General features: G+C 38.7%; 1 protein-coding gene across 1 annotated transcript in view; it reads left to right on the plus strand.

Annotated features, from left to right (window-relative positions):
- The window catches only part of LOC106953034 (occludin), a 24,386-nt gene extending 5,090 nt beyond the window's left edge, over positions 1–19,296 (plus strand). The window contains exons 2-9 of the mRNA XM_015041536.1: positions 4,959–5,573; positions 6,885–7,076; positions 7,497–7,664; positions 13,185–13,339; positions 15,993–16,208; positions 16,984–17,155; positions 18,210–18,251; positions 18,349–19,296. Of these exons, the coding sequence (XP_014897022.1) occupies positions 4,977–5,573; positions 6,885–7,076; positions 7,497–7,664; positions 13,185–13,339; positions 15,993–16,208; positions 16,984–17,155; positions 18,210–18,251; positions 18,349–18,447 (1,641 nt within the window). The 5' untranslated portion in view covers positions 4,959–4,976 and the 3' untranslated portion in view covers positions 18,448–19,296. The remainder of the gene's footprint in view (positions 1–4,958; positions 5,574–6,884; positions 7,077–7,496; positions 7,665–13,184; positions 13,340–15,992; positions 16,209–16,983; positions 17,156–18,209; positions 18,252–18,348) is intronic.
- Positions 19,297–19,423: the final 127 nt, after the last annotated feature.

A 19,423-nucleotide genomic window follows, 5' to 3' on the forward strand; every position in this document is an offset into this window, starting at 1 on the left:
GACTTAAATCTACTTTAAATTTAAAATACTTGTGTAAATACTGTGAAACTCGTATTATTTTTTCATACCATGAAAAAATAACGGTATGAGGCATTTACTCATAATGGTAAATGCTTGAGATATTTGATTTTTTATTTTATTTGATTTTTTTAATCTTTAACCTGCTGTTTTCCCAGTTTATCAGTTTTTTCTTCAGTTACCTAATCAATCAACCAAGCAAATCTCTTAAGGATAGCTTCGATCTTCAGCGTCTTTGGTTTGGATTTTAGCTGAGCGATGCTCATTAACTCAGGAAGTTAAAATTTGCAGAAGAGAAGTGTGTTCCTTAAACACACACCACAGGAATTTATGCTATTTTGTTTTTCATTTTTCTGTCAGCTCTGATTATGTTTTGGTACCCCAGGAGATTTTGACAGTGCAGTGTTGTTTTGGGCTCGTGCTGGAAGCCTTGGCTGACGCCTGGGTGTGTGTCAGTGGGTCCCTGCCTACATTTGTCTGTAGCCTAATTATTTTTGACTGCTGTGCGGCATGTGACTGTATAACTGGAATTCCTTTATCAGCGGCAGATGATAGAGTCTCTGTGTTTCCGTGGAGTTCAGGCTGGTGGGTGTCTGACCTGACCCATGACCGTCGTCCAAACTCACTGCTTTTTTCCTCACAGCAACAAAACATGGAAGCCAGCTGTAGACAAATGCTTCTTCCATACTGTGACGCAAATACTTTAAATATTACTAAGCCAATAGGTCAATGGGTTTTGGTAATATTTATTACCGTACTAGTTCGACTCAACTAAAGACAGCTTTCATTTATGATCAATAAATTTATGATTAATAAAATGTTAATAAAATGTGTTCTGGGGGTGCACTGATTACAATTTTCTGGCCAATTACCAATTGTTAAAAAGCCTAACCTGCCAATTCCAATTTTGCCCAATGCTGATTTTTTTTTGTCCGAAATGTTGCTAAATATACCAAGAAAGCTGAGTTGGCGACAGTTGGGTGACTACTGTTAACTGCAATCATCAAACCTCTCTCACAGCAGAATAGAGCATGACAGTGGCTGATTGTAGACCTGTGCTGAGGCAGATCAGCGCATGTAAGTCATGTAAGCATCAGTCGATAACCGATATCCTAAAATTAAGGAATTCGGAGCTGATAAATCAGCTGGCTGATAAATCAAACTGATGTTCACTGACTGAGTTAAAACCAAAATAAAATTAATTAAAAGTTGAATTTCAATACCTCAAAAATCTTCTTTTTTTTTTTAAAGGAAATAACCTTTAACTGCAGAGCTGTGCAACACAGATGCTCTCTCACTCACACATTGTGCGACGCTGCTGCTCCTAATATATTTGATTGTTGATCAACCATGATAAATGCTGCTGCACAGTTTTGATAGATGGATGACTTAACAAACATATAAAAGTTAGTCATTTTTTTTCTCTCAAATAAGAAGTTGGTCACAGTGTTTTACAACTGGCCCTCACTATGTAGAAGAACAAAATACATTTTAAGTTTGAGTACTTTAGCTTAATATGAACTCTGGATGATTGCCTAGAAAAAGGTCTGAAATTATTTCCTGCCTGTTATCTACAAAGTGCCATGCAGGAAGTAAACTGGAGGACACTCATGCCTGCGGATCAATAATAAAAGTCACCTGACACCCATCCACCTGTCCTCTGCTCTGTGTCTCACCTCCACCCCCCTCAGGAGCTGCACAGAGGAGCCCTTGTTTGATCCCTGGACATGCCCCAATTTTCTTTTTTTAAAACTCTGAATCCATGGCAACGCTGTTCGTGTGACGAGCAGCCCTGACTTCTGGCCCTTCTGCTCGTTAAACAAAAGCTGAGAAGTTGTGCTGGGAGGGAGAGGAGCGCTGGGGGACAGAGGATGAAGGAACGGCGGGGCGGGGGGATAATGGGAAGGTGTCTGGGATGGAGGCTTTGAGGCGAAACCTCCTCTGCTGTGTGTCCCCTCGACCTATAAAGAAGGAGAGTTACGAAGTGTGAACGGTGCCAGCGGCTGTTTGTCTGTCTCTGTGTCAGAACCTCTGAATGGACCGCTGTGTTGCTCCTGGCTTCCTTCACTGTTCTGCAGAAACCAGAATGTGAACAAAAAATGTGTTTGGAGGTTTTTCTGTAAGTGTAGAGCAAAGTTATTGAGTTCATAATGTCTCTGATGTCAGTACACAACAGTCATTTTCATTAAATTAGAGCATGCTTTCTGATGAGGCTCGTTTGTCACATTAAAAGTAACTGGTATTATGCATTCCTTTAATTAAACTTTCTCTATTATAAAGTGTTTTTATTGGTCTGGTTTAATATTCTAATTTTAAATGTCATATTTTTATTAACTAAGTGGAAAATCATCATAATTAACACAAACCTGTGTGTAATTAATCTATATGTGTAATATGTTTCACTTCGATGACTTTTCAATAATAATATTATCATTTGAATGGCTCTGTATTAGTTGTGAGAACATTTCACAACATTTCAATCAGCTTAGTTAAATAGTTAAACATTTTTTCAGCAGGAAAAAATCATGGAGAATATTTTGTTATTTAAAATGTCAGCCTCAAAGTGCTGAAATCATTACACCTCCACCACCGTGCTTGACAGTTGGCATGATGTTTTTGTGCCGACAGGTTAAATTACAAACCAATAAAGTGCTAATACCATCTTAAAATAGACTTTGGTGCTGTCATGGTTTAAAAGAGAAAATTCATTTAACAACTTTGGATCAGCTGGTCCAGCTCAAATTTCTGACAGAAATTATTGACTTAATTACTTAGTTTTTAATCAATAACATGTCAATGGTCTGTCCTAAGAACTTAAACTAGACGTGACTAATATGTGAATAAAAAATTCAAAATTGTCCATATATCACTGTTAAAAAGAGTGAAATGTATTAGTTTTCTCTCCCTTCTTTTATATGAATGTCAGCTAAATTTCTGACTGTTGTGCTATCAGTCAAATTAAATAAGAAATATTTTCAACTTGTGACCATGGGAGTATCTGCTGGGATTTTTACCACTGATACTTTATCTATTCATTTAGCTACAGACAAAAATGAAATATGTGTTTCTAGCGTCTCATGGATAGCAGAAAAAGGATACAAGTGGAAGTTCTTCTTTGAAACGGTTCAATCGTCCTGCTGTCCGCATGGTTTCCCAGTCATACGTGTTTCCTGCCTTCTCCCCTTAGGGCTCTGTGCAGAAGAATGGGCATTGTTAAATTATATACACAGTGGCCTTGCATATCTCTGCAAGTTTGTAGCAGAAAACATTTTAGCTGCTTGAGTGAATTTGAAATCTTTAAAATCTTTTTCACAGTGTGGGCTGAGCGATAGATTCCTGCAGCCAGAAGAGACAGAAAGAAGAGGATTGTTGTTGTTCTGTTCCTGTCCTGGTACCAACATCTCCACTCCGTTCTGCCACTCGGCTGCTTCAGAGACTTCAGTCTAAACCTGCTGCTGTAATTCTTTCTAATATCACAAGATTTAAAAAATGGCAAAGTGCTTTGCAAAGGGTTAAAACAGCTTGAAATATTTCACATTTTGTCACGGTACAACCACAAGTCTGGTTGTAGTTGTTAGGATTTTTGTCAAAAACTAGCATAATCATGATAATTAAGTTAATAATGAAGAAAATGATGCATTGATTTTAAAGTCTGGGCTGCACGGTGCAGCAGTTAGTAGCACTTGCCTTATAGCAAGAAGGTCCTGTTTCAATTCCTAGCCTGGGGTCTTTCTGCATGTTCTCCCTGTGCATTGTGGGTTATTTCAGGGTACTCTGGCTTCCTCCCTCAGTCCAGAAACACAACTGTTAGGTTAATTGGTCTGTGAGTGTGTGTGTACATTGTTGGTTGTCCTGTGTGTCAGAATTTATTTCAGTTTTGGCTGTGATTCTTGTTTAAATTTAGATCTGGACTTTGACTGGGCCAATCTAGCCCATAAATATGCTTTGATTAAAGTCCTTTCATTGTTAGTTTGGGTTGTTTTGAGTTGTGCAGCTGGTAGGTGAACCTTTGCCCTCGTTGTAGGTCTTTAGCCTCTACAGTGTTTTCTACCACAGTTGCTCTTTATTGCCAGGTATTTTCCATGCCAACCAACTTCTTTGTCCTGCTGAAGTAAAGCACACCACAGCATAATACAGCCACCGCTGTGTCTCTTGTAGGGGAAAATGTGTGCAAGGTGTTCCTGACTACATCCAGCATATTATTGCATGTTGTCAAAAAGTCAGACTTTAGTTTCATCTAAGATAGGCATCTGAGTATCGGTATGCTAAAGGTCATGTTTGACCAGAGAGCTACACTTTGTAGATCTCTGGTCAACATAACAAAGAGAAAAAATCAAAAAGTACAATTCATAATTGTCCTTTTATTGTTTCTCTTATAACTGATCTCTTTCTATTTTTTTATTGTCAATCTAACCCTGCTTTAAACCTTTCTACAACTTTTTCTCTGCTCTGTCTGGGGGTTTCTTTGTTCACCATCAGGTTTAACAAAGAAAATACCTTATAGTTGCCTAATTACTAATTGCTAGTTAGGCAATTACTGGAACTGGACTTTTATTTTTTTAAAACCATGCATAATTTTCCTTCCACTTAATACTGTTACTGTTTATTTTGTGTTGCTCTGTCCCATAAAAACATAATAATACTCTGACCTGTATTTGTAATGTCACAAAATGTGAAAACGCTGAGGGTTTGAATGTTTTTGTAAGTCACTGTATTTTGAACAACAGAACAAAGTTTTTACCCCCATCGGTCACACCTGCCTTTAGATGGTAAAACATTTACACTGCTCTTTTTCTAAGTCTCATTAGCTGTGCAGGACACGCCTCACTAATCCCCCTTATCTTTCCACCCAGCATTATTCATATCAGTTTTGCTGAGCAACTGAGTCAGACTGCTCTCCTGGTTTCTACTGCTCTCTGATTCTTCATTTCTGTTTCCAGTTCTGGACTCCTTCAGCGATGTTTGACAAGCAACATTACGAGAGTCCACCAGTCTACAGCCCCCCCTACAGCCCACCGTCCAACAATGGCTTCGGTCCTGCTGGCAGCTTCCATGGCCCTCAGAGTGACTACAATGCATACCCACCACCGCCGGGATCTTACTACATCGAAGACCGGCCGCAGCACTTCTACAAATGGCGGTCACCTCCTGGGATCATCAAGGCCATGATGGCTACAGTGATAGTGTTGTGTCTGGCCATATTCGCCTGCGTCGCTTCGACTCTAATGTGGGATATGCAGTACTCATATGGAGGCGGCTACTACGGCTCTGGTCTGGGCTACGGCGGTGGCTACGGCAGTGGCTACTCTGGAGGCAGCTATGGCTCATCCTACGGAGGCCTTGGAGGTTATGGAGGTTATGGAGGCTATGGGAACAACTACGGCTCCTACGTGTCTCCTTACTCGGCCAAAACTGCCATGATTGCCATGGCGGCTATCAACTTCATCTGCTGTATGTCATTCTTCATCGCTAGCTTCTCTAAGTCCAATGTCGTCCGCGGCCGAAAGTACTTTCTGGCCGTCCTTATAGCCAGCGTTCTCATGGGGCTCTTGCAGGTAACACTAAATATTTACCATTATTTATAATACATACACTGTATGCTATCTGTTGTGATGTATACTTTCAAAACTTTTATGATTAAGAAAAACTCAGTTTGACAGTTTTTATAGAGGTTCAGGGTACAAGTGGGGCTTACTTGTTGATCGTTTAAGCTCTAGTGTTTAAGACAGCAAGATTTCTACTATTAAAACTTCATTAATGTAGAAATTATTTACATTCATCAGTGAACCGTTGTGTTTTTGAGTTAAAACATGTTTAAAGTTGACAGGAAATTTGAAAATATCACTTGATAGTTATATGTTATTGAAATATTGGATGATTAATAGCTGAACACCAACTAGTCTTAAAAAATTTAAACATTTTAAAAAGACTTAAATAAATAAGCAATGTTAAGCCTGGTGGGGTACAATTAAAGCCTGGTGGCTCGCCAGGTTTATAATACACTGAGGGAAACCCTGATATATGAATATTTTTCTTCTATTTGAAGAAGTTGAAAATGTTTTTGTCTTGAGATATTTATTGTAAAGTAAGTAATAACATCTTTAAAATACAGGACCGTATTGCAGAGCGATCTTTTGCTATAGTTGGGAATCTACAAATTCAGTAAAATCCTGCTTCCTGTGCGACTCTAAGGTTTGTGTACAAAAACACTAAAAGGAATTAAACTGTGCTGTCTTATTCTGTTAAATAAGAGGTTATAACTCACCAAGGTATTTTTTTCAGTGCACCTCAAAATGAATAGCATTAGTTTTGTTCAACATAATATTAGAGAGATTAAAAAAAAAGATTTTATCTACCACACTTTGAGAAGACTTTCTGTGATCGGTCATTAATAATTAATCACATTTATCTTGATTTGTCTTCTGATTTGAGAAAGCATTAGTTTTGTTCAACATAATATTAGATAAAAAAAAAAAAGATTTTATCTACCACACTTTGAGAAGACTTTCTGTGATCGGTCATTAATAATTAATCACATTTATCTTGATTTGTCTTCTGATTTGAGAAATAATCCCATTTCACTTTGGGTGCATGTGACACACTGGATCTTTTTTGAAGGGTGTTATCCATCCACAGACAATGGTCAAAATATACATTAAAATGCATTGACAAAATGCAGCGTTGCAGAAGGTTATACCAGTTTTGCTACCTGCAGTAGCTCAGCAGGTAGTTATCTGGCTTAGTCATTCATGTACTCTACCCTTTGCTCTGCCATATGTTCAATTCAGTGTTGTGACGAACAGATAAGTCAGGTGTGCCTCTGTGTCAGTATGACTAAATATCTACACGTTTTTTCTACTTTTCAGGGCATCATGACCATCGTCTACATTGTCGGAGTAAATCCCATGGCCCAGAGCTCTTCCAACATCATGTATAATCCGATGCTCATGATGTGTCAGAACCTCTATCAGACCAGCTACTCACAGATGGGAGGACTGGGAGGTTTTCCTGTGTACAACCAGTACCTGTACCACTACTGTTTTGTGGACCCCCAGGAGGTCTGTGGCTTTTTTTAGTCAAGTTTCCAGAACTATTCATGTACAAAAATGCATTTTAATTTGTGGCTAAATGAAGATGATCTGTAATGCACTAGTCTGTAAATAAGGAAAAATATTTAAGCTTAAAGTACTAATTTGTCTTTAAAAAATTGATTTTAGCAACTGTGAATTCTAAACAAAACCGACTCAAAAGTGAAAACAGTCCAGGAAGCCAATAAAGCACAAGAAAACTTGACACCAGTGTCTATTCTTATCTGATTACATTTATTACACTTTTCATTAAAGACTGTTCTGTGTTTGTCGGGAGTACATGTGTGCTTCTCTGTCTCTGTTCGTTCTGTACCAGGATAAATGAACTTTATGGCTCAGCTTATCTCTGAGGAGTTTCTGGATCTGATCATCGTGTTCTTGCTTTCTCAGGCGGTTGCCATGGTGTGCGGATTCCTGGTGGTCATCGCTTTGGGCGTCGCTGCTTTCTTTGCTCAGAAAACAAGAGGGAAGATCTGGCGCTACGGAAAACCAAATATCTACTGGCAAGAGCCTCTAGTTGGTGGGAAAACGTCAGAAGGCAGAGACGTAGAGGAATGGGTAAGAGATATACCCCTCGGGCAGGCACAGTTTACGTGGGATTTAAACTGAAGGAAAGAAAAAGACTCAAACTGACCTGAGGCTGTGCATGCACAGCTTCCAGTCAGGAAACAAGGTCACTCAGTGTTTAAATCCTGGAATACAACGTTAACGGACAGATTTGATTAGATTATGAACCGCTGTTGCCTAGGTCAAAGATTCAGCCACAAAAAGTGACCTATTCTTTTAATCTCTGTCAAACTGTGTACCCTTTTATGTCAAATTGTTTTCCATCAGCTTTGTTTTTCTTTGCAAAGTTAAGTAGGTGACTGAGTAGATCTGCAGCAAAGCAGTCATTGCAGAGCGCAGGTAGTCATCAGGTGTAAAAACAGAAGGTGATTCAGGTGCTGTAAATAACCTCGCTGAGGTTTACCTTTACCTGAAGCTGCTCTGCAGTTTACAGCCCTCAGCTGTTTCATTGCTTGTTTTTTTTTTTTTTAAGTTTAAAGGTCAAAATGAGCTCCTCAAGAGATCCAAGGAGGAAACAGTCACTCCGTGGCGACAGTGTTTCCTATAACAGAGTCACTTTGTTCAGGGTCAGAGCTGATAGCAGCCAGTGATTCTCCTGGTTTTTAACCGGGTTTCACTCTGAGTAACCATTAACTACCCTAGAAGATACGGAGAGGCTTGCCGGTTTCTCTCTGCTTTGTTTGCTTTGCATTTTTAAGTGTCAACAACACTCTAGTTAAATTGCACCGATATCCTCCTGACTACCAGTATTTCATTTTTGTCCTCTGTAGAGGACATTTCTAAACTTGAATATCTCCCACCCCCTCAATTCTACTGAATTCATTCCTTTTGGTATTTAGAGAGGACATTTAGGGCTTTTCAATGATACCACATGTGAAGGGGTGGGACTTTTGTACGTACCTTCTTCTAATTCATAAAAATGGCATTCATCAGTAATAACACATTTTATGGGAAGAGACAAAGTAAGTGCTTAAAACCTTTTATTACCTTACAAAGACTGTGGGATTTAAAAAAAATGGTGATTGGACAATATGTTTTTTCCTGGTAGTCAGGAGGATATGTGAGATATGGGTTAATGATCAACTTGACCTGTCATGTTTCAAATATTGTTTATTTCTTCTCTGGGAAAGAGTATTTTACTAAAGCAAAAACATTTAATAAGGAAGCAAGTGTATGGATGTTTACTTTCAAGTAAATTGTTAGAATATAAAATATGACAACTGAAAACAAAGGCTGTTTAAAATGGTTAAACTATTAATGATTCAGAACAAAATACTGCAGGTATTTTTACCTGGAGAATCAGGTAGAAGATGTCTGTGCCATGACACAACAAATTTCACTACTATATTAATGATTCTTAATGATTTCTCTAAATGAACACACACAACTTCTTCTTCTGCTTTTGTTCCTCTCCTCTGAAATCAGCCGGAGGGAATAATCTACTTCCTGCATCATTCTCTGTTTTCAGCATCAGCTGATAATGATGCACACATGAGGATGCTCCTGCATCAAAACAGTTTGATTTCAAAGTGTGCCGCCTGAATGGAGAGCTCACTTTCAAAATAAAAGCCATTCATCAAAAGCTATAAAAGCAGCATGTTTGGATTTGCATTCAAAGTTAACACTTAATTTCCGACTCTGTTGACCTTGCAGGCCTGGATGAATGTGACCTGAGGGCTGTAAATTAATCACCTCCGCCCTATTTTAGGTTCGTTCTCCAGCTGTAAAAATATAAATCCTGGTCTTTTTGTTTCCCTGTCTGTCGGGCCTCGGCCTGTACACACCTACAAAAGAAAAATCTAGAAATAAACCCTTATACATAAGCAGTAGTTGTAGAAGTGCTCACTGATTTTGAAACATAAATGCTGCAAGTGAGAAACATTGACTTTTTTTCTTACTGTGATGTATAAATGAATTAGTTTCTGTATGATTAGATCAGATCAGGTGAGGTTACAGCTCCCATCTGTCTGAAAAGCAAATAAAGCATGAGTCAAGGAAAATTAAGTTATTTCATAGTATGTAAAAAGAAAGAAAAATACCACAACTGTAAAGGCAACATAAAGGTTTGGGTTTTAACCATCAATGCTTAAAGGAAAGTGCTGACAGAAATTGAAACTGTGAAAAATTGTGACAGAATACAGTTGTGGGTTTTGTTTGGTTGAGAAAATAGTGACTAAAAACTTATGAGAAAAAAATCATTAGAAGTACATCATTCAATAAATCTTTTATCTATTTTTCACCCTTCTTCTCCGTAGCGTTTAGGTTTGCTCCAGCTGATATTTGGTTATTTTCTAAGACGGTGTGGGATGTTTTCCACTGCTTTACTCTTTGACTGCTTATCAGCACTTCACACAAACCCAGTGAAAAACAAAAATAAATTTAAATATCCTTTTAAATTCACCTGTTTTCACAGGCGTGCCATCGTATTTGTAGAGCATGAAAACAGCTAGCATTAATTACTTTCACTCAGTTCTTATTGTTTATATGGAATTTGTAAAAATAATTTTTATTTTACACTATTGATGCAGTGAGTCTACCTTATATTTTTTTTCGTATTATGTCTGGGGAAGCTTATTATTTAAATTCACGAGTCAATCAAAGACTCCGGCGCTCAGTCTGTCTCCTGCAAAGCCTGCCTGCAGAAGGAGCTTTAAACAGATGTGTGGTTATATTGGATTATATAGAGCCGTTTGTTTTGGAGATGGGGTGTCATTGCCTCATGAACGGCATCGTGCGCTGAGAGGTGGCTCCTGTGCCTAGCGGAGTAAATCCTCTGACTAGCACTTGTGTCTAATAATGGAGCGGTTCTCAGTGATGTCATCCTCATCTTATTGTTGCTTCAGTCATGTTGTGCCTCCACTCCGTTTGAGAACTTCAGCGTTTTTCGAAGAAATGATGAGAAGGAGGTATGGATAAGGATTAGAAAGGCTTAGGAGAAGGCACAAGAATTTTGATAAAATACGAGCCCTGGAAAATGTGATGTTGCTAACGGATTATTATTTATTCAGAGATTAAAAAACGGCGCCCGTTTGGGTTGGGTAACCTACTTTTTCTGTGCCTTAAGACTGTGGTGTCTTCTGAATCCTTTATATGCTTTAGCCAACACATTCAAGTTATATTTAAATTTCTTATCTTCCGCACTTCAAGCAAATCCACATGGCTGTTGGACTTCTGTTACACTCTGCCAGGGAAGCTTAAGGCTGTGGTTACTCTAAGGACTTTTCTGTGTGGTGGGGTCTGGGGAGGCCCGGCTTGCCCTGATGACCTCACACACAGGCTTTATTCGCTCAGCCGGGGGGGCTGCATTGTGTCTGCAGCATGAAGTCATCAGAGTCAGTCGTAGAAGGGCTGCTTGTGTGCTTCAGATGGAGGGAGGCAGCGCTCTGTGTTGGTGATGGATAAAAACATCCAGAGGATGAATAAGTGGGAGAGTTTCCTAAAGACGCTGCGCTGCTTCACAAAAACAACATCAGTTCATTTCACTGGGGTTTTCTGTGTTACTCCAACACAAAGTAGTTCATAATTTGAAGTGGGATGAAAATAATGCAGAATTTCTAAGGTTTTTATGTTGCAGGTAAAGATCTGAAAAGTGCGGCATGCGTCAGCCTGTAGCAGTCAGACTTTCTGTCTAACTATTGCTTTCTCCTTCTGTTTAGTTTATTTCCTCTGAACTTGTGACACTTTCCATCTGGGATATATCTTTGGCACTTTTATTTTCTCAAACACTTTGTTTTTTCTCCATATTCTTTCCTTCCTCGGGTTCGTCCTGCACTCACGCCGAACGCATCCTGTGCTCACAGTTGATTGGTTTTTGTGTTGCACCCTGGGAAAACATTGTTGAGATTCCTCTCCAAACAGGATTCACCTGCAGCTACAAGAAAGGGAGACGTGCAGAACTCAGCCTGCTCCACCCACCATGATTATTGTTTCTAGAGGGTTGGCTGTTGTTTTTAATGATTTATACGTTGTGGTTCTTTCTTATCCTAATAAAATGCTTTGCTACAAGATTTTGTGAAGATATTACGAAGAAAGTGCAGAATACTGACATTTTTTCTTTATCATTAATAATGTTGATGCTGGCATCAGTCATAGTCTTTGGCTAGTTGGGCTCTTCACTCCCACTGTGTTTTCATTTTGGCAGAGAATCGTCGGTATGGTTGCTGTAATCGTCTACATATCCAGGAATTACGTAATAGTCCCAGTTTCAGCCCTTAATCTGACAAAAATATTCTAAATAGCTGATTATCTTGACTATTCCAGGAGAACATTTCACAACTACTAAACTCAGGTCCTATTCAAAGCCCGTCCAACTTCATACTTAAAGTACTTTTTTATAATTTCGGTTTTGCATTAGGGGCTTTATTTTTATGAGGCTTATGAGTCTATTAAAGGCAAAGGACAGAAACCCTTTAGGATTATATTTTTCTTGCATCATAATATCTCTGGAAATCCTACACAGGAGTAAGCTTCTCACTGTTGTAGTCTTCTGTAATCTCTGATTTTTACATGTTTTAATACAGTCTGTGTGCAAGAGTCTCAGTTGTTTGAACAACCGATTTTCCTGACATAAATATCTAAATGTTGCTTTTCGAACTCTGAGATAGAAGTGGATTAAAATGACCTTATGAACATTTGTACATGCATGTAAAATATTAAATGGAAACATGTAACACCGAAGAGAACTAAACCATTGAAAACATGTAAATTAGTTTTAGTTATTATCTACGCAGGCCAATCCCATTCTGCCGGTGTTACAGCAGAGGGTGATCAATATTTGTTCAAGTGTTCAAGATAAACTCACTGAACTGAACCAACCCTGAATCTTTCTTTGTGAAGCTTTCTGACCTCACAGGAAGGACCTGATTGTTTTTACACTTCTGTTTACTTTAAAAAGGAGGAAGAGAAAATCTGTTCCATGTGCATGAAAACATAACGCAAGAGAAAACAAAATAGCTTTTATGTGTTGTGTTTGCACTCTGGTTTTAGTTGCTTTTTTTAGTTGCTTTTCAAATATCGGTCATTTCTTAGCTTCACCGTTTCATTAGGAGATTGCTGCTCAGCGTTGGGGATTATAATCTGGCTTGTTTTGTATCAACTAGTCTGAGCGCAGATCAGAACCAAGCTACATGGGAGTTGGCACAAATAAAATGTTTTGAGAATTTAATAGACATTTAAACGATTTTCTGACTAATGATTTCCATAAATAATGAAAATACTATAATAAAACAATAGAAAATAACACTGCAGCAAAACTAATTTTTTCCAGGAGGAATTGTTAATTTCTCAGATGTCGCCCCGTACTGTTTAAAAGCTGTTGAGCAAACATTGACCGTAGATGATATATGGGCTAATGAAAATGTCACAACATGAGAAAAACAGAGGAAGACGTGTTTATTTATGTAGGATGTGAGTCAGAGAGCTCGGCTTGGTCCCGACTCTTTGTGAGTAGCGCAGATGTTTGTTTTTGTGTGCTCAGCCCTTTTTCTTGCTCTTTCTTCCGGCTCGCTCTAGGTGAACAATGTGGAGGAAAGCCGCAGCGTTCAGGATGCGCCGACCCTGCTGGTGTCCGAGAAGGGAGGCGGTTTGCTCAACGCCTCGGCTAACAGCGTCAGCTCCTTCCCCCCCACCAAGGTGGACAGCGGCTCCTGCAACGAGGACGACAACCAGTAGGCGACCCTGTTCTCTCTCCTCTTTCCTTTGTCCTGTTTTCAACTTCACTACAGGTTTTTGTATTTAAATAATTGAATTTAGTTAAAGTTAGGCTGTTTTTTTCTTTTAAATTGCTTAGATGTGCAAATCAGTCAGATCCACTATGCTAGCTCGTCTGCACGGATAATTTTTGAGAGGAGAGTGCCGATAAATCAGCCCAGATTTCCTTAATTTTGGCAAAACGGTGATCGGCTGGTAGTTCCTTGTGAAGCAGATCTTATCTACCTCAGCAAGGGTCTAAAAATCAACTTTTGTCCTCTTTTGTTCTGCTGAGAGACAGAGGTTTGACTGGCAGACCAGCCCACCAGGTCATGTCTGCATGTTTGCGGTTAACAATAGTGATCCCACTGTTGCCGACTCAGTGACTTTCTTGCTATATTTAGCAATATTTCAGATTAAAAAAAATCAGTGTCAGCCAAAACTGGAACTGTCAGGTCAGGCTTTTTAAAGATCTGTTATCGGCTAGAAAACTGCAATCGGTGCACCCTTACTCTTTAACATGTTGGATAAAATCCATAATAAATTTAAATATTTCTTTGTAAGACTCAGTTCTTGGTCATTCATGTCTATTAAGAGTAAATGGAAACTGTCCTACAGACTAAAATAAACTTTTCCTGACTAAATGTCTATAAACTCACTGATATCTTCATCTCAGAAGTACAGAAACTATTCACCTCTAAGTACTCTTTTCTCCACATATTTATCCACTTTACCAGCATGAGGAAGTGCAAGATTACTGCATGTGACATATTTTTTCTCACTTCAGATGATCCTGTTTTTACGTGTAAACTCCATTATATAAAACTGTCAGTGTTTCTATATTAAGGCAGCAGGAAAACAGTGGCGGCGACACAGGAGTCCGTGCAGCGCAAAGCCTTTTCCCACAATGAGTGAATTTCTAAACATGTGACTCAGAAGCAGCTCTAATCACTATGCTGCTTTAAAGCCCATAAAAACATATTGCCCTGCCCACATGGAGAGCTGTTTGTGACCTTTGAGCCTTTGTTGGATTAACTCTCTTTCCTTTCCCTTATTGGCCATTGGATTGTCTGAAGCAGAGCAGAATAGGCTGGATATTTATGAATAGGTGCGCTGGCTTGTCGCCAGAAGGACTTCTTATGCACCTGATTTTGTTTCTGGTTTCATCATGGAAGAAATCTTTAACAATTATCTAGACTCTGCACATAAACACAGGACTGAATCTGTTTCAGTCAAAGTGGAAAATAATGTAATGATTTCCTCTCCTGCAAAGTAAACAGAGCCGGTTTCATAAGCAGAAGAATGCTGGCCTGCGGACCCGCAGTGTGCTCTGCTCCTGACATAATTCACTGTGTAGTAATAACCCTTAATATCTGTGCCGTTGGATTTGGATTTCTCCACAAATCCCTACAAACCTACCAAATTGAATGGGCTTCATCATCCACAGCTTATTACAGAGGCGTACCTGCCTCCTGTTCACCGAGGATCTCCATATGCTGCTGTTCTCAGAGTGAAGGGCGTCAACTGCAGTGACCATGTAAACGCTTTCCTTCCTCCATCTGGATGTTATCAGTAAACACGCTGCTGTCTTCTTGGAAGTTCACTTCTTTCTTAGAAGGCTTTTCTGGTTTTTTTTCTGCCTCACAGCAAGTAAAGAAGTAGAATAACCTCAGAATATAGAAAATTTATTAAAAATGCGCTAACTGTGTTTCAGTCGACCATAATATTGTGCAATTTAGGATTATGACAATAAATTTGATTAATAGAAATATGGCAGTTTAGAAGAAAACTCAAGTTTTTCTATAAAAGGTTTTTATCCTGGAAGAATTATGTTTTTTTTCAACTGTATTGAAATTTGTGTATTTCACAAAACTGCAGTGTAAACATTTTTCTGCATCACACGAGTCACATGATCAACAACCGGATGCTACTACTGGTGGAAAACGACAGGAGGATGATGGGGCGGCATGTCTTTAATAACTTATTAAAAACATTTAATGTTTTTTCAGCATTAGCAGAATATCGACAAGAGTTTTGCGCACATTTCTAAAGGAAGCGCAGCTGGTTTAAACACCAACTCTGTTTTAATTTCACATCAACAGCCTGTTTACAAATGTTCTTCTATGACCTGAAATCTGGACCATATTTCATTCTGTACAGTTGGATATAAATAAATTATAACATGAAAAGATAAATAAGTATAAATAAACTTAATAGAACTTGAACTGAAAACAGGGTTAAATCATCATGACATATTGAAGATGATCTGGTCTGTAGCTGAAAATTTAAATAATTAAAATTTTAAATGATTTAAGTTTTAAATCATTTAAAATTTAAACCGCTGAATTTAACTTCAGCGATGCAAAAACACACAGCAGATTACACACAACAACCATACAGGTCGTGTGTAACGGCAAATTTGTCAAATTTGTTGACCTTAGCGTGTTAGCATTAGCTTCTGCTAAATACTATGTTGGAATTAATTTTTATGATTACCTCTACAGGGTTTGCGTAACTAGCCTTTTAGTCCAATAATTTAGTAATTCTTTCTTTTTTCTGAGGTTCCCACATTTCCTGTCTGGTAGCCTAACCTGTCAGACCCAACATTATGATGTAATCGTTTTCCTGCAGGTACTCTGAAAAAATGACGAGTCGGCCATTAGAGGGGTATTCCCACGGCGGCAGGACGAGCTCCAGCCCCTCGGAGGAGACGGGAGGCCGCCGGCCGTCCGCCAACAGGGGCAAGAGGCGCAGACGCAACCCGGACATGGACGAGTCCCAGTACGAAACGGAGTACACAACAGGAGGAGAGACGGGAAACGAACTGGACATGGAGGAATGGGATAGGTGAGAACCAAGTTTCTACCTTTGGGCTTCTGACTCACTGCCTGGATTAGGGATGAAAATGTCATTAAGAACCGAACATGTAGATTAGAGTGAAGCTCCGTTTCTCCCTCAGGACCAGACCCACATTTTCTGACATCAATGAATAAGCTTTGGGAAACAAGCTTATGTGACAATAATTTGATGCAGCCAGGCCCTATTTTGGTTTTAAAAATGTTCTCTAGGTGTTGCGAGGAGCTAAAAGATGGTGAGTGCCTTCGCAACACGACTGCAAGAAGTTAGAGTGTATTCCTGGGTTAATCCTCTGAGGCACGCTCGTTCACATGCTTGCTTTCAGTCGGAGAGAAGTAGGACAAAGGTAAAATGGAGAGATTCACCGGCCAATCTAAAATATTTTTATCTGAAAACTGCAAAAGAACGAAAGCAGTGTTGTTTTTTTGATGGATGTTATTTTAAATCCAACCCTAAATAAAGGAATTACAAGATTATCCCCATTTATGCATCAAAGAAAACATCCCTGACCTTTATGTGACTCGGAGCGAATTGAAGTTCAGTTCAGTTGTTTGATAGACTGAGACTGTTGGGACTTCTTTAAAAGACAAAAATCAATAATCAGAGAAAATCTGTCTGCAACAACAGAACCTAAACAAATATTTCAGAAAACCATTTACATTTGAATATTGACTCTACCGAATATAATGATTGCAGATTTCTCAGATTGAAGAGTGTAACTGTTAAGTCTGATCTTTTTAATCTTTTTTCGTCGTCTGCCTAACAGTGTGTACCCGACGATAACTTCAGATTCTCAGAGGCAGCAATACAAGAGAGAGTTTGATGCAGACCTGCGCGATTACAAGCGCCTGTGTGCAGAGATGGACGACGTCAACGACCGGCTGAACAAACTCAGCCGGCAACTGGACACACTCGACGAGAGCTCTGCTAAATACCAGGTTTGATATTATCATATAACCATGTTAGGCTGAGTGTTTAAGCAGAAACAAACTATCAGACGGAGATGGACGTGTTGTTTGGATTCTTTAGCTCAGATTCTTCCCTTATTTTGCAAAACAAAGTCCAAGAGTCAGGAATGCTGTTTATAGGCAAACCTTCAACTTTTCAGCAGAAAAATGATAAGATAAGATTTTTTCTGGCATTTTGTAGGAATGAACTGGACTAAAGTTGCTACAGTTGTGATATCAGCTTAAAAACCTTAAAATGTTTCATATTTGCACAGTTTTATCTGCCTTAGCTATTTTCAAGACAGATAATGGGATTTATTGTTTTCAAGACTAAAAACACACTAATCTTTAATCTTTGCTGGAATACATTCCAGTTAATAAAGGTCCTGGGGTGTTTTTGGAAGTGCATAGGAAGGGATATCGATTAGTGACTTGCTAATTTATTCACACACCTATTGAACGTTTTCACATTTCGTCAGGTTAAAATCTTCAGAGTGTTTTTGGGGACTTTGTGTTATAGATCAACAAAGTGCGTTACTGGATTGGTTGCCCTGCAGGTTTAGACCTGGAGTCAAATGTTTAAATAAAAAAATATTCACTGCGTTTGAAAAGTTCACACTTTAAGACTGATGTTCTCAGATTCTCTCTATCTTATCTGTTTTCCAAAGAAGAATGGTCAAAAGTCTTAAATGTGCAAAAAGCTGTTAAAAACACGTCCTGTAAACACAGCGAATGTTGAGTAATTGACTGATTGGTTGAATTCTTATACATTCCACAGTTTTCAGCTTTTTGTGTTAACAATGTTTAAAATCGTAAACTTGTCTCCTTTTCTTTTCACAAGTATGTGATATTTTGTGCTATTCTATCAAAAACGTTCCATTAAAATAAAATGTCTCACTTAATCTGCTAACCTAGAGCTTTAGGATGTTGCTGAAATATCTTGGCTCTTTGTTTCTTCTGTGCTGTTTGAGGATTTTTCTGCCAGAGAAGAAGAGACAAGAATCTGTAAATAACACATAATGACTTGTATGTTATTGTCTCTCAGCTTGTTGCAGAGGAATATAATCAGCTGAAGGATCTGAAGCAGGTGAGCTGAATGGTTTATATAAACTGCAGTGGGAAGCAGTTTTCTGTAGATTCCAGGTTGTTTCTTTATTCGGCTAATTGAGCAAACATCTCTGCAGACTTTACAGTACCAGACTAAGAAGAGGGAGTGCCGCAGGCTGAGGCACAAACTGTTCCACATCAAGCGAATGGTGAAGGACTACGACAAGAACCACTGAAGGGTTCGCTCTGTTCCGGCTCACCGCTCTGTGGGCCGCACTGCAAAAACCACTACATCGAGCTACACTCCCTAATACTTCAGAGACTGCAGCATGCTGAGGCCAAAGTTACAGCACACACACACACACACACCCAGACTCACACTGCACTCAGTACAAAGCACAGTGAGCTTACCCGGGAAAATAATGATTAAGAGTTGTGTTTACTTTCATTTTCTCATCACTAACCGTCATTCGTCTGTTTATTGGAGCAAAATGAAGGCGGTTTTGACAGAGGTAGCTTCTCCTGATAGAACAGAGGAGAGAGCAGGAGTTTGAAACTGATCTTCAGTCAGCTGAGGTAACACCAACCTGCAGACGCAGGCAGAGGTTGAACTGCAAACAGGGATTGTTTGGCAGGAAATATGCAGCTCTGTTAATCTTTGGTGCAGACGTGCTTCACTTGAGCTTTTTTCACGTAAGTGTCAGTATTTGCAGTCACCTTAACCATCAGAGAACTGCCAACCTGTGGGAACGTTGTACTGTTTTTTTTTTTATTGACTCATAACTATGATGAAACCAAAAAGTGGATAAAACAACCATTGTGGTATACTGTGTTGTACTGTACATACTTTAAAGGAATTCATTTCATACTACATATCAAGAGCAAACAGAAATTATGTCTATGCCAGATTGTAGAGCATTATTATTATTATTATGTACTGAAGACTTTTTAATCAGTGTCATTTAAAATCTGGTTAGTAAAATGAATCAAACTGGTTTTATGTTTTCTATCATGAGCACTCCACTGTTCTTCATTTCAGTCTGCTGTAATATTCAAATTTTTCTGTCAAATGCAAAAAAAAAAAATCTGCTGTAGATTTTAAAATTGCCTTTAATTTGTTTTGCATTTTCATTTTTATGAAGATTTTTATTGTCTTTTTAAAAAAACGTTTTTGAGCCATTTATTTTTGTAAGACATTTATTTTCATTGTTG

Source organism: Poecilia latipinna, unplaced genomic scaffold (genome assembly GCF_001443285.1).
Source record: "Poecilia latipinna isolate Pla-1442-1.1 unplaced genomic scaffold, P_latipinna-1.0 Scaffold557, whole genome shotgun sequence".
Taxonomy (NCBI): domain Eukaryota; kingdom Metazoa; phylum Chordata; class Actinopteri; order Cyprinodontiformes; family Poeciliidae; genus Poecilia; species Poecilia latipinna.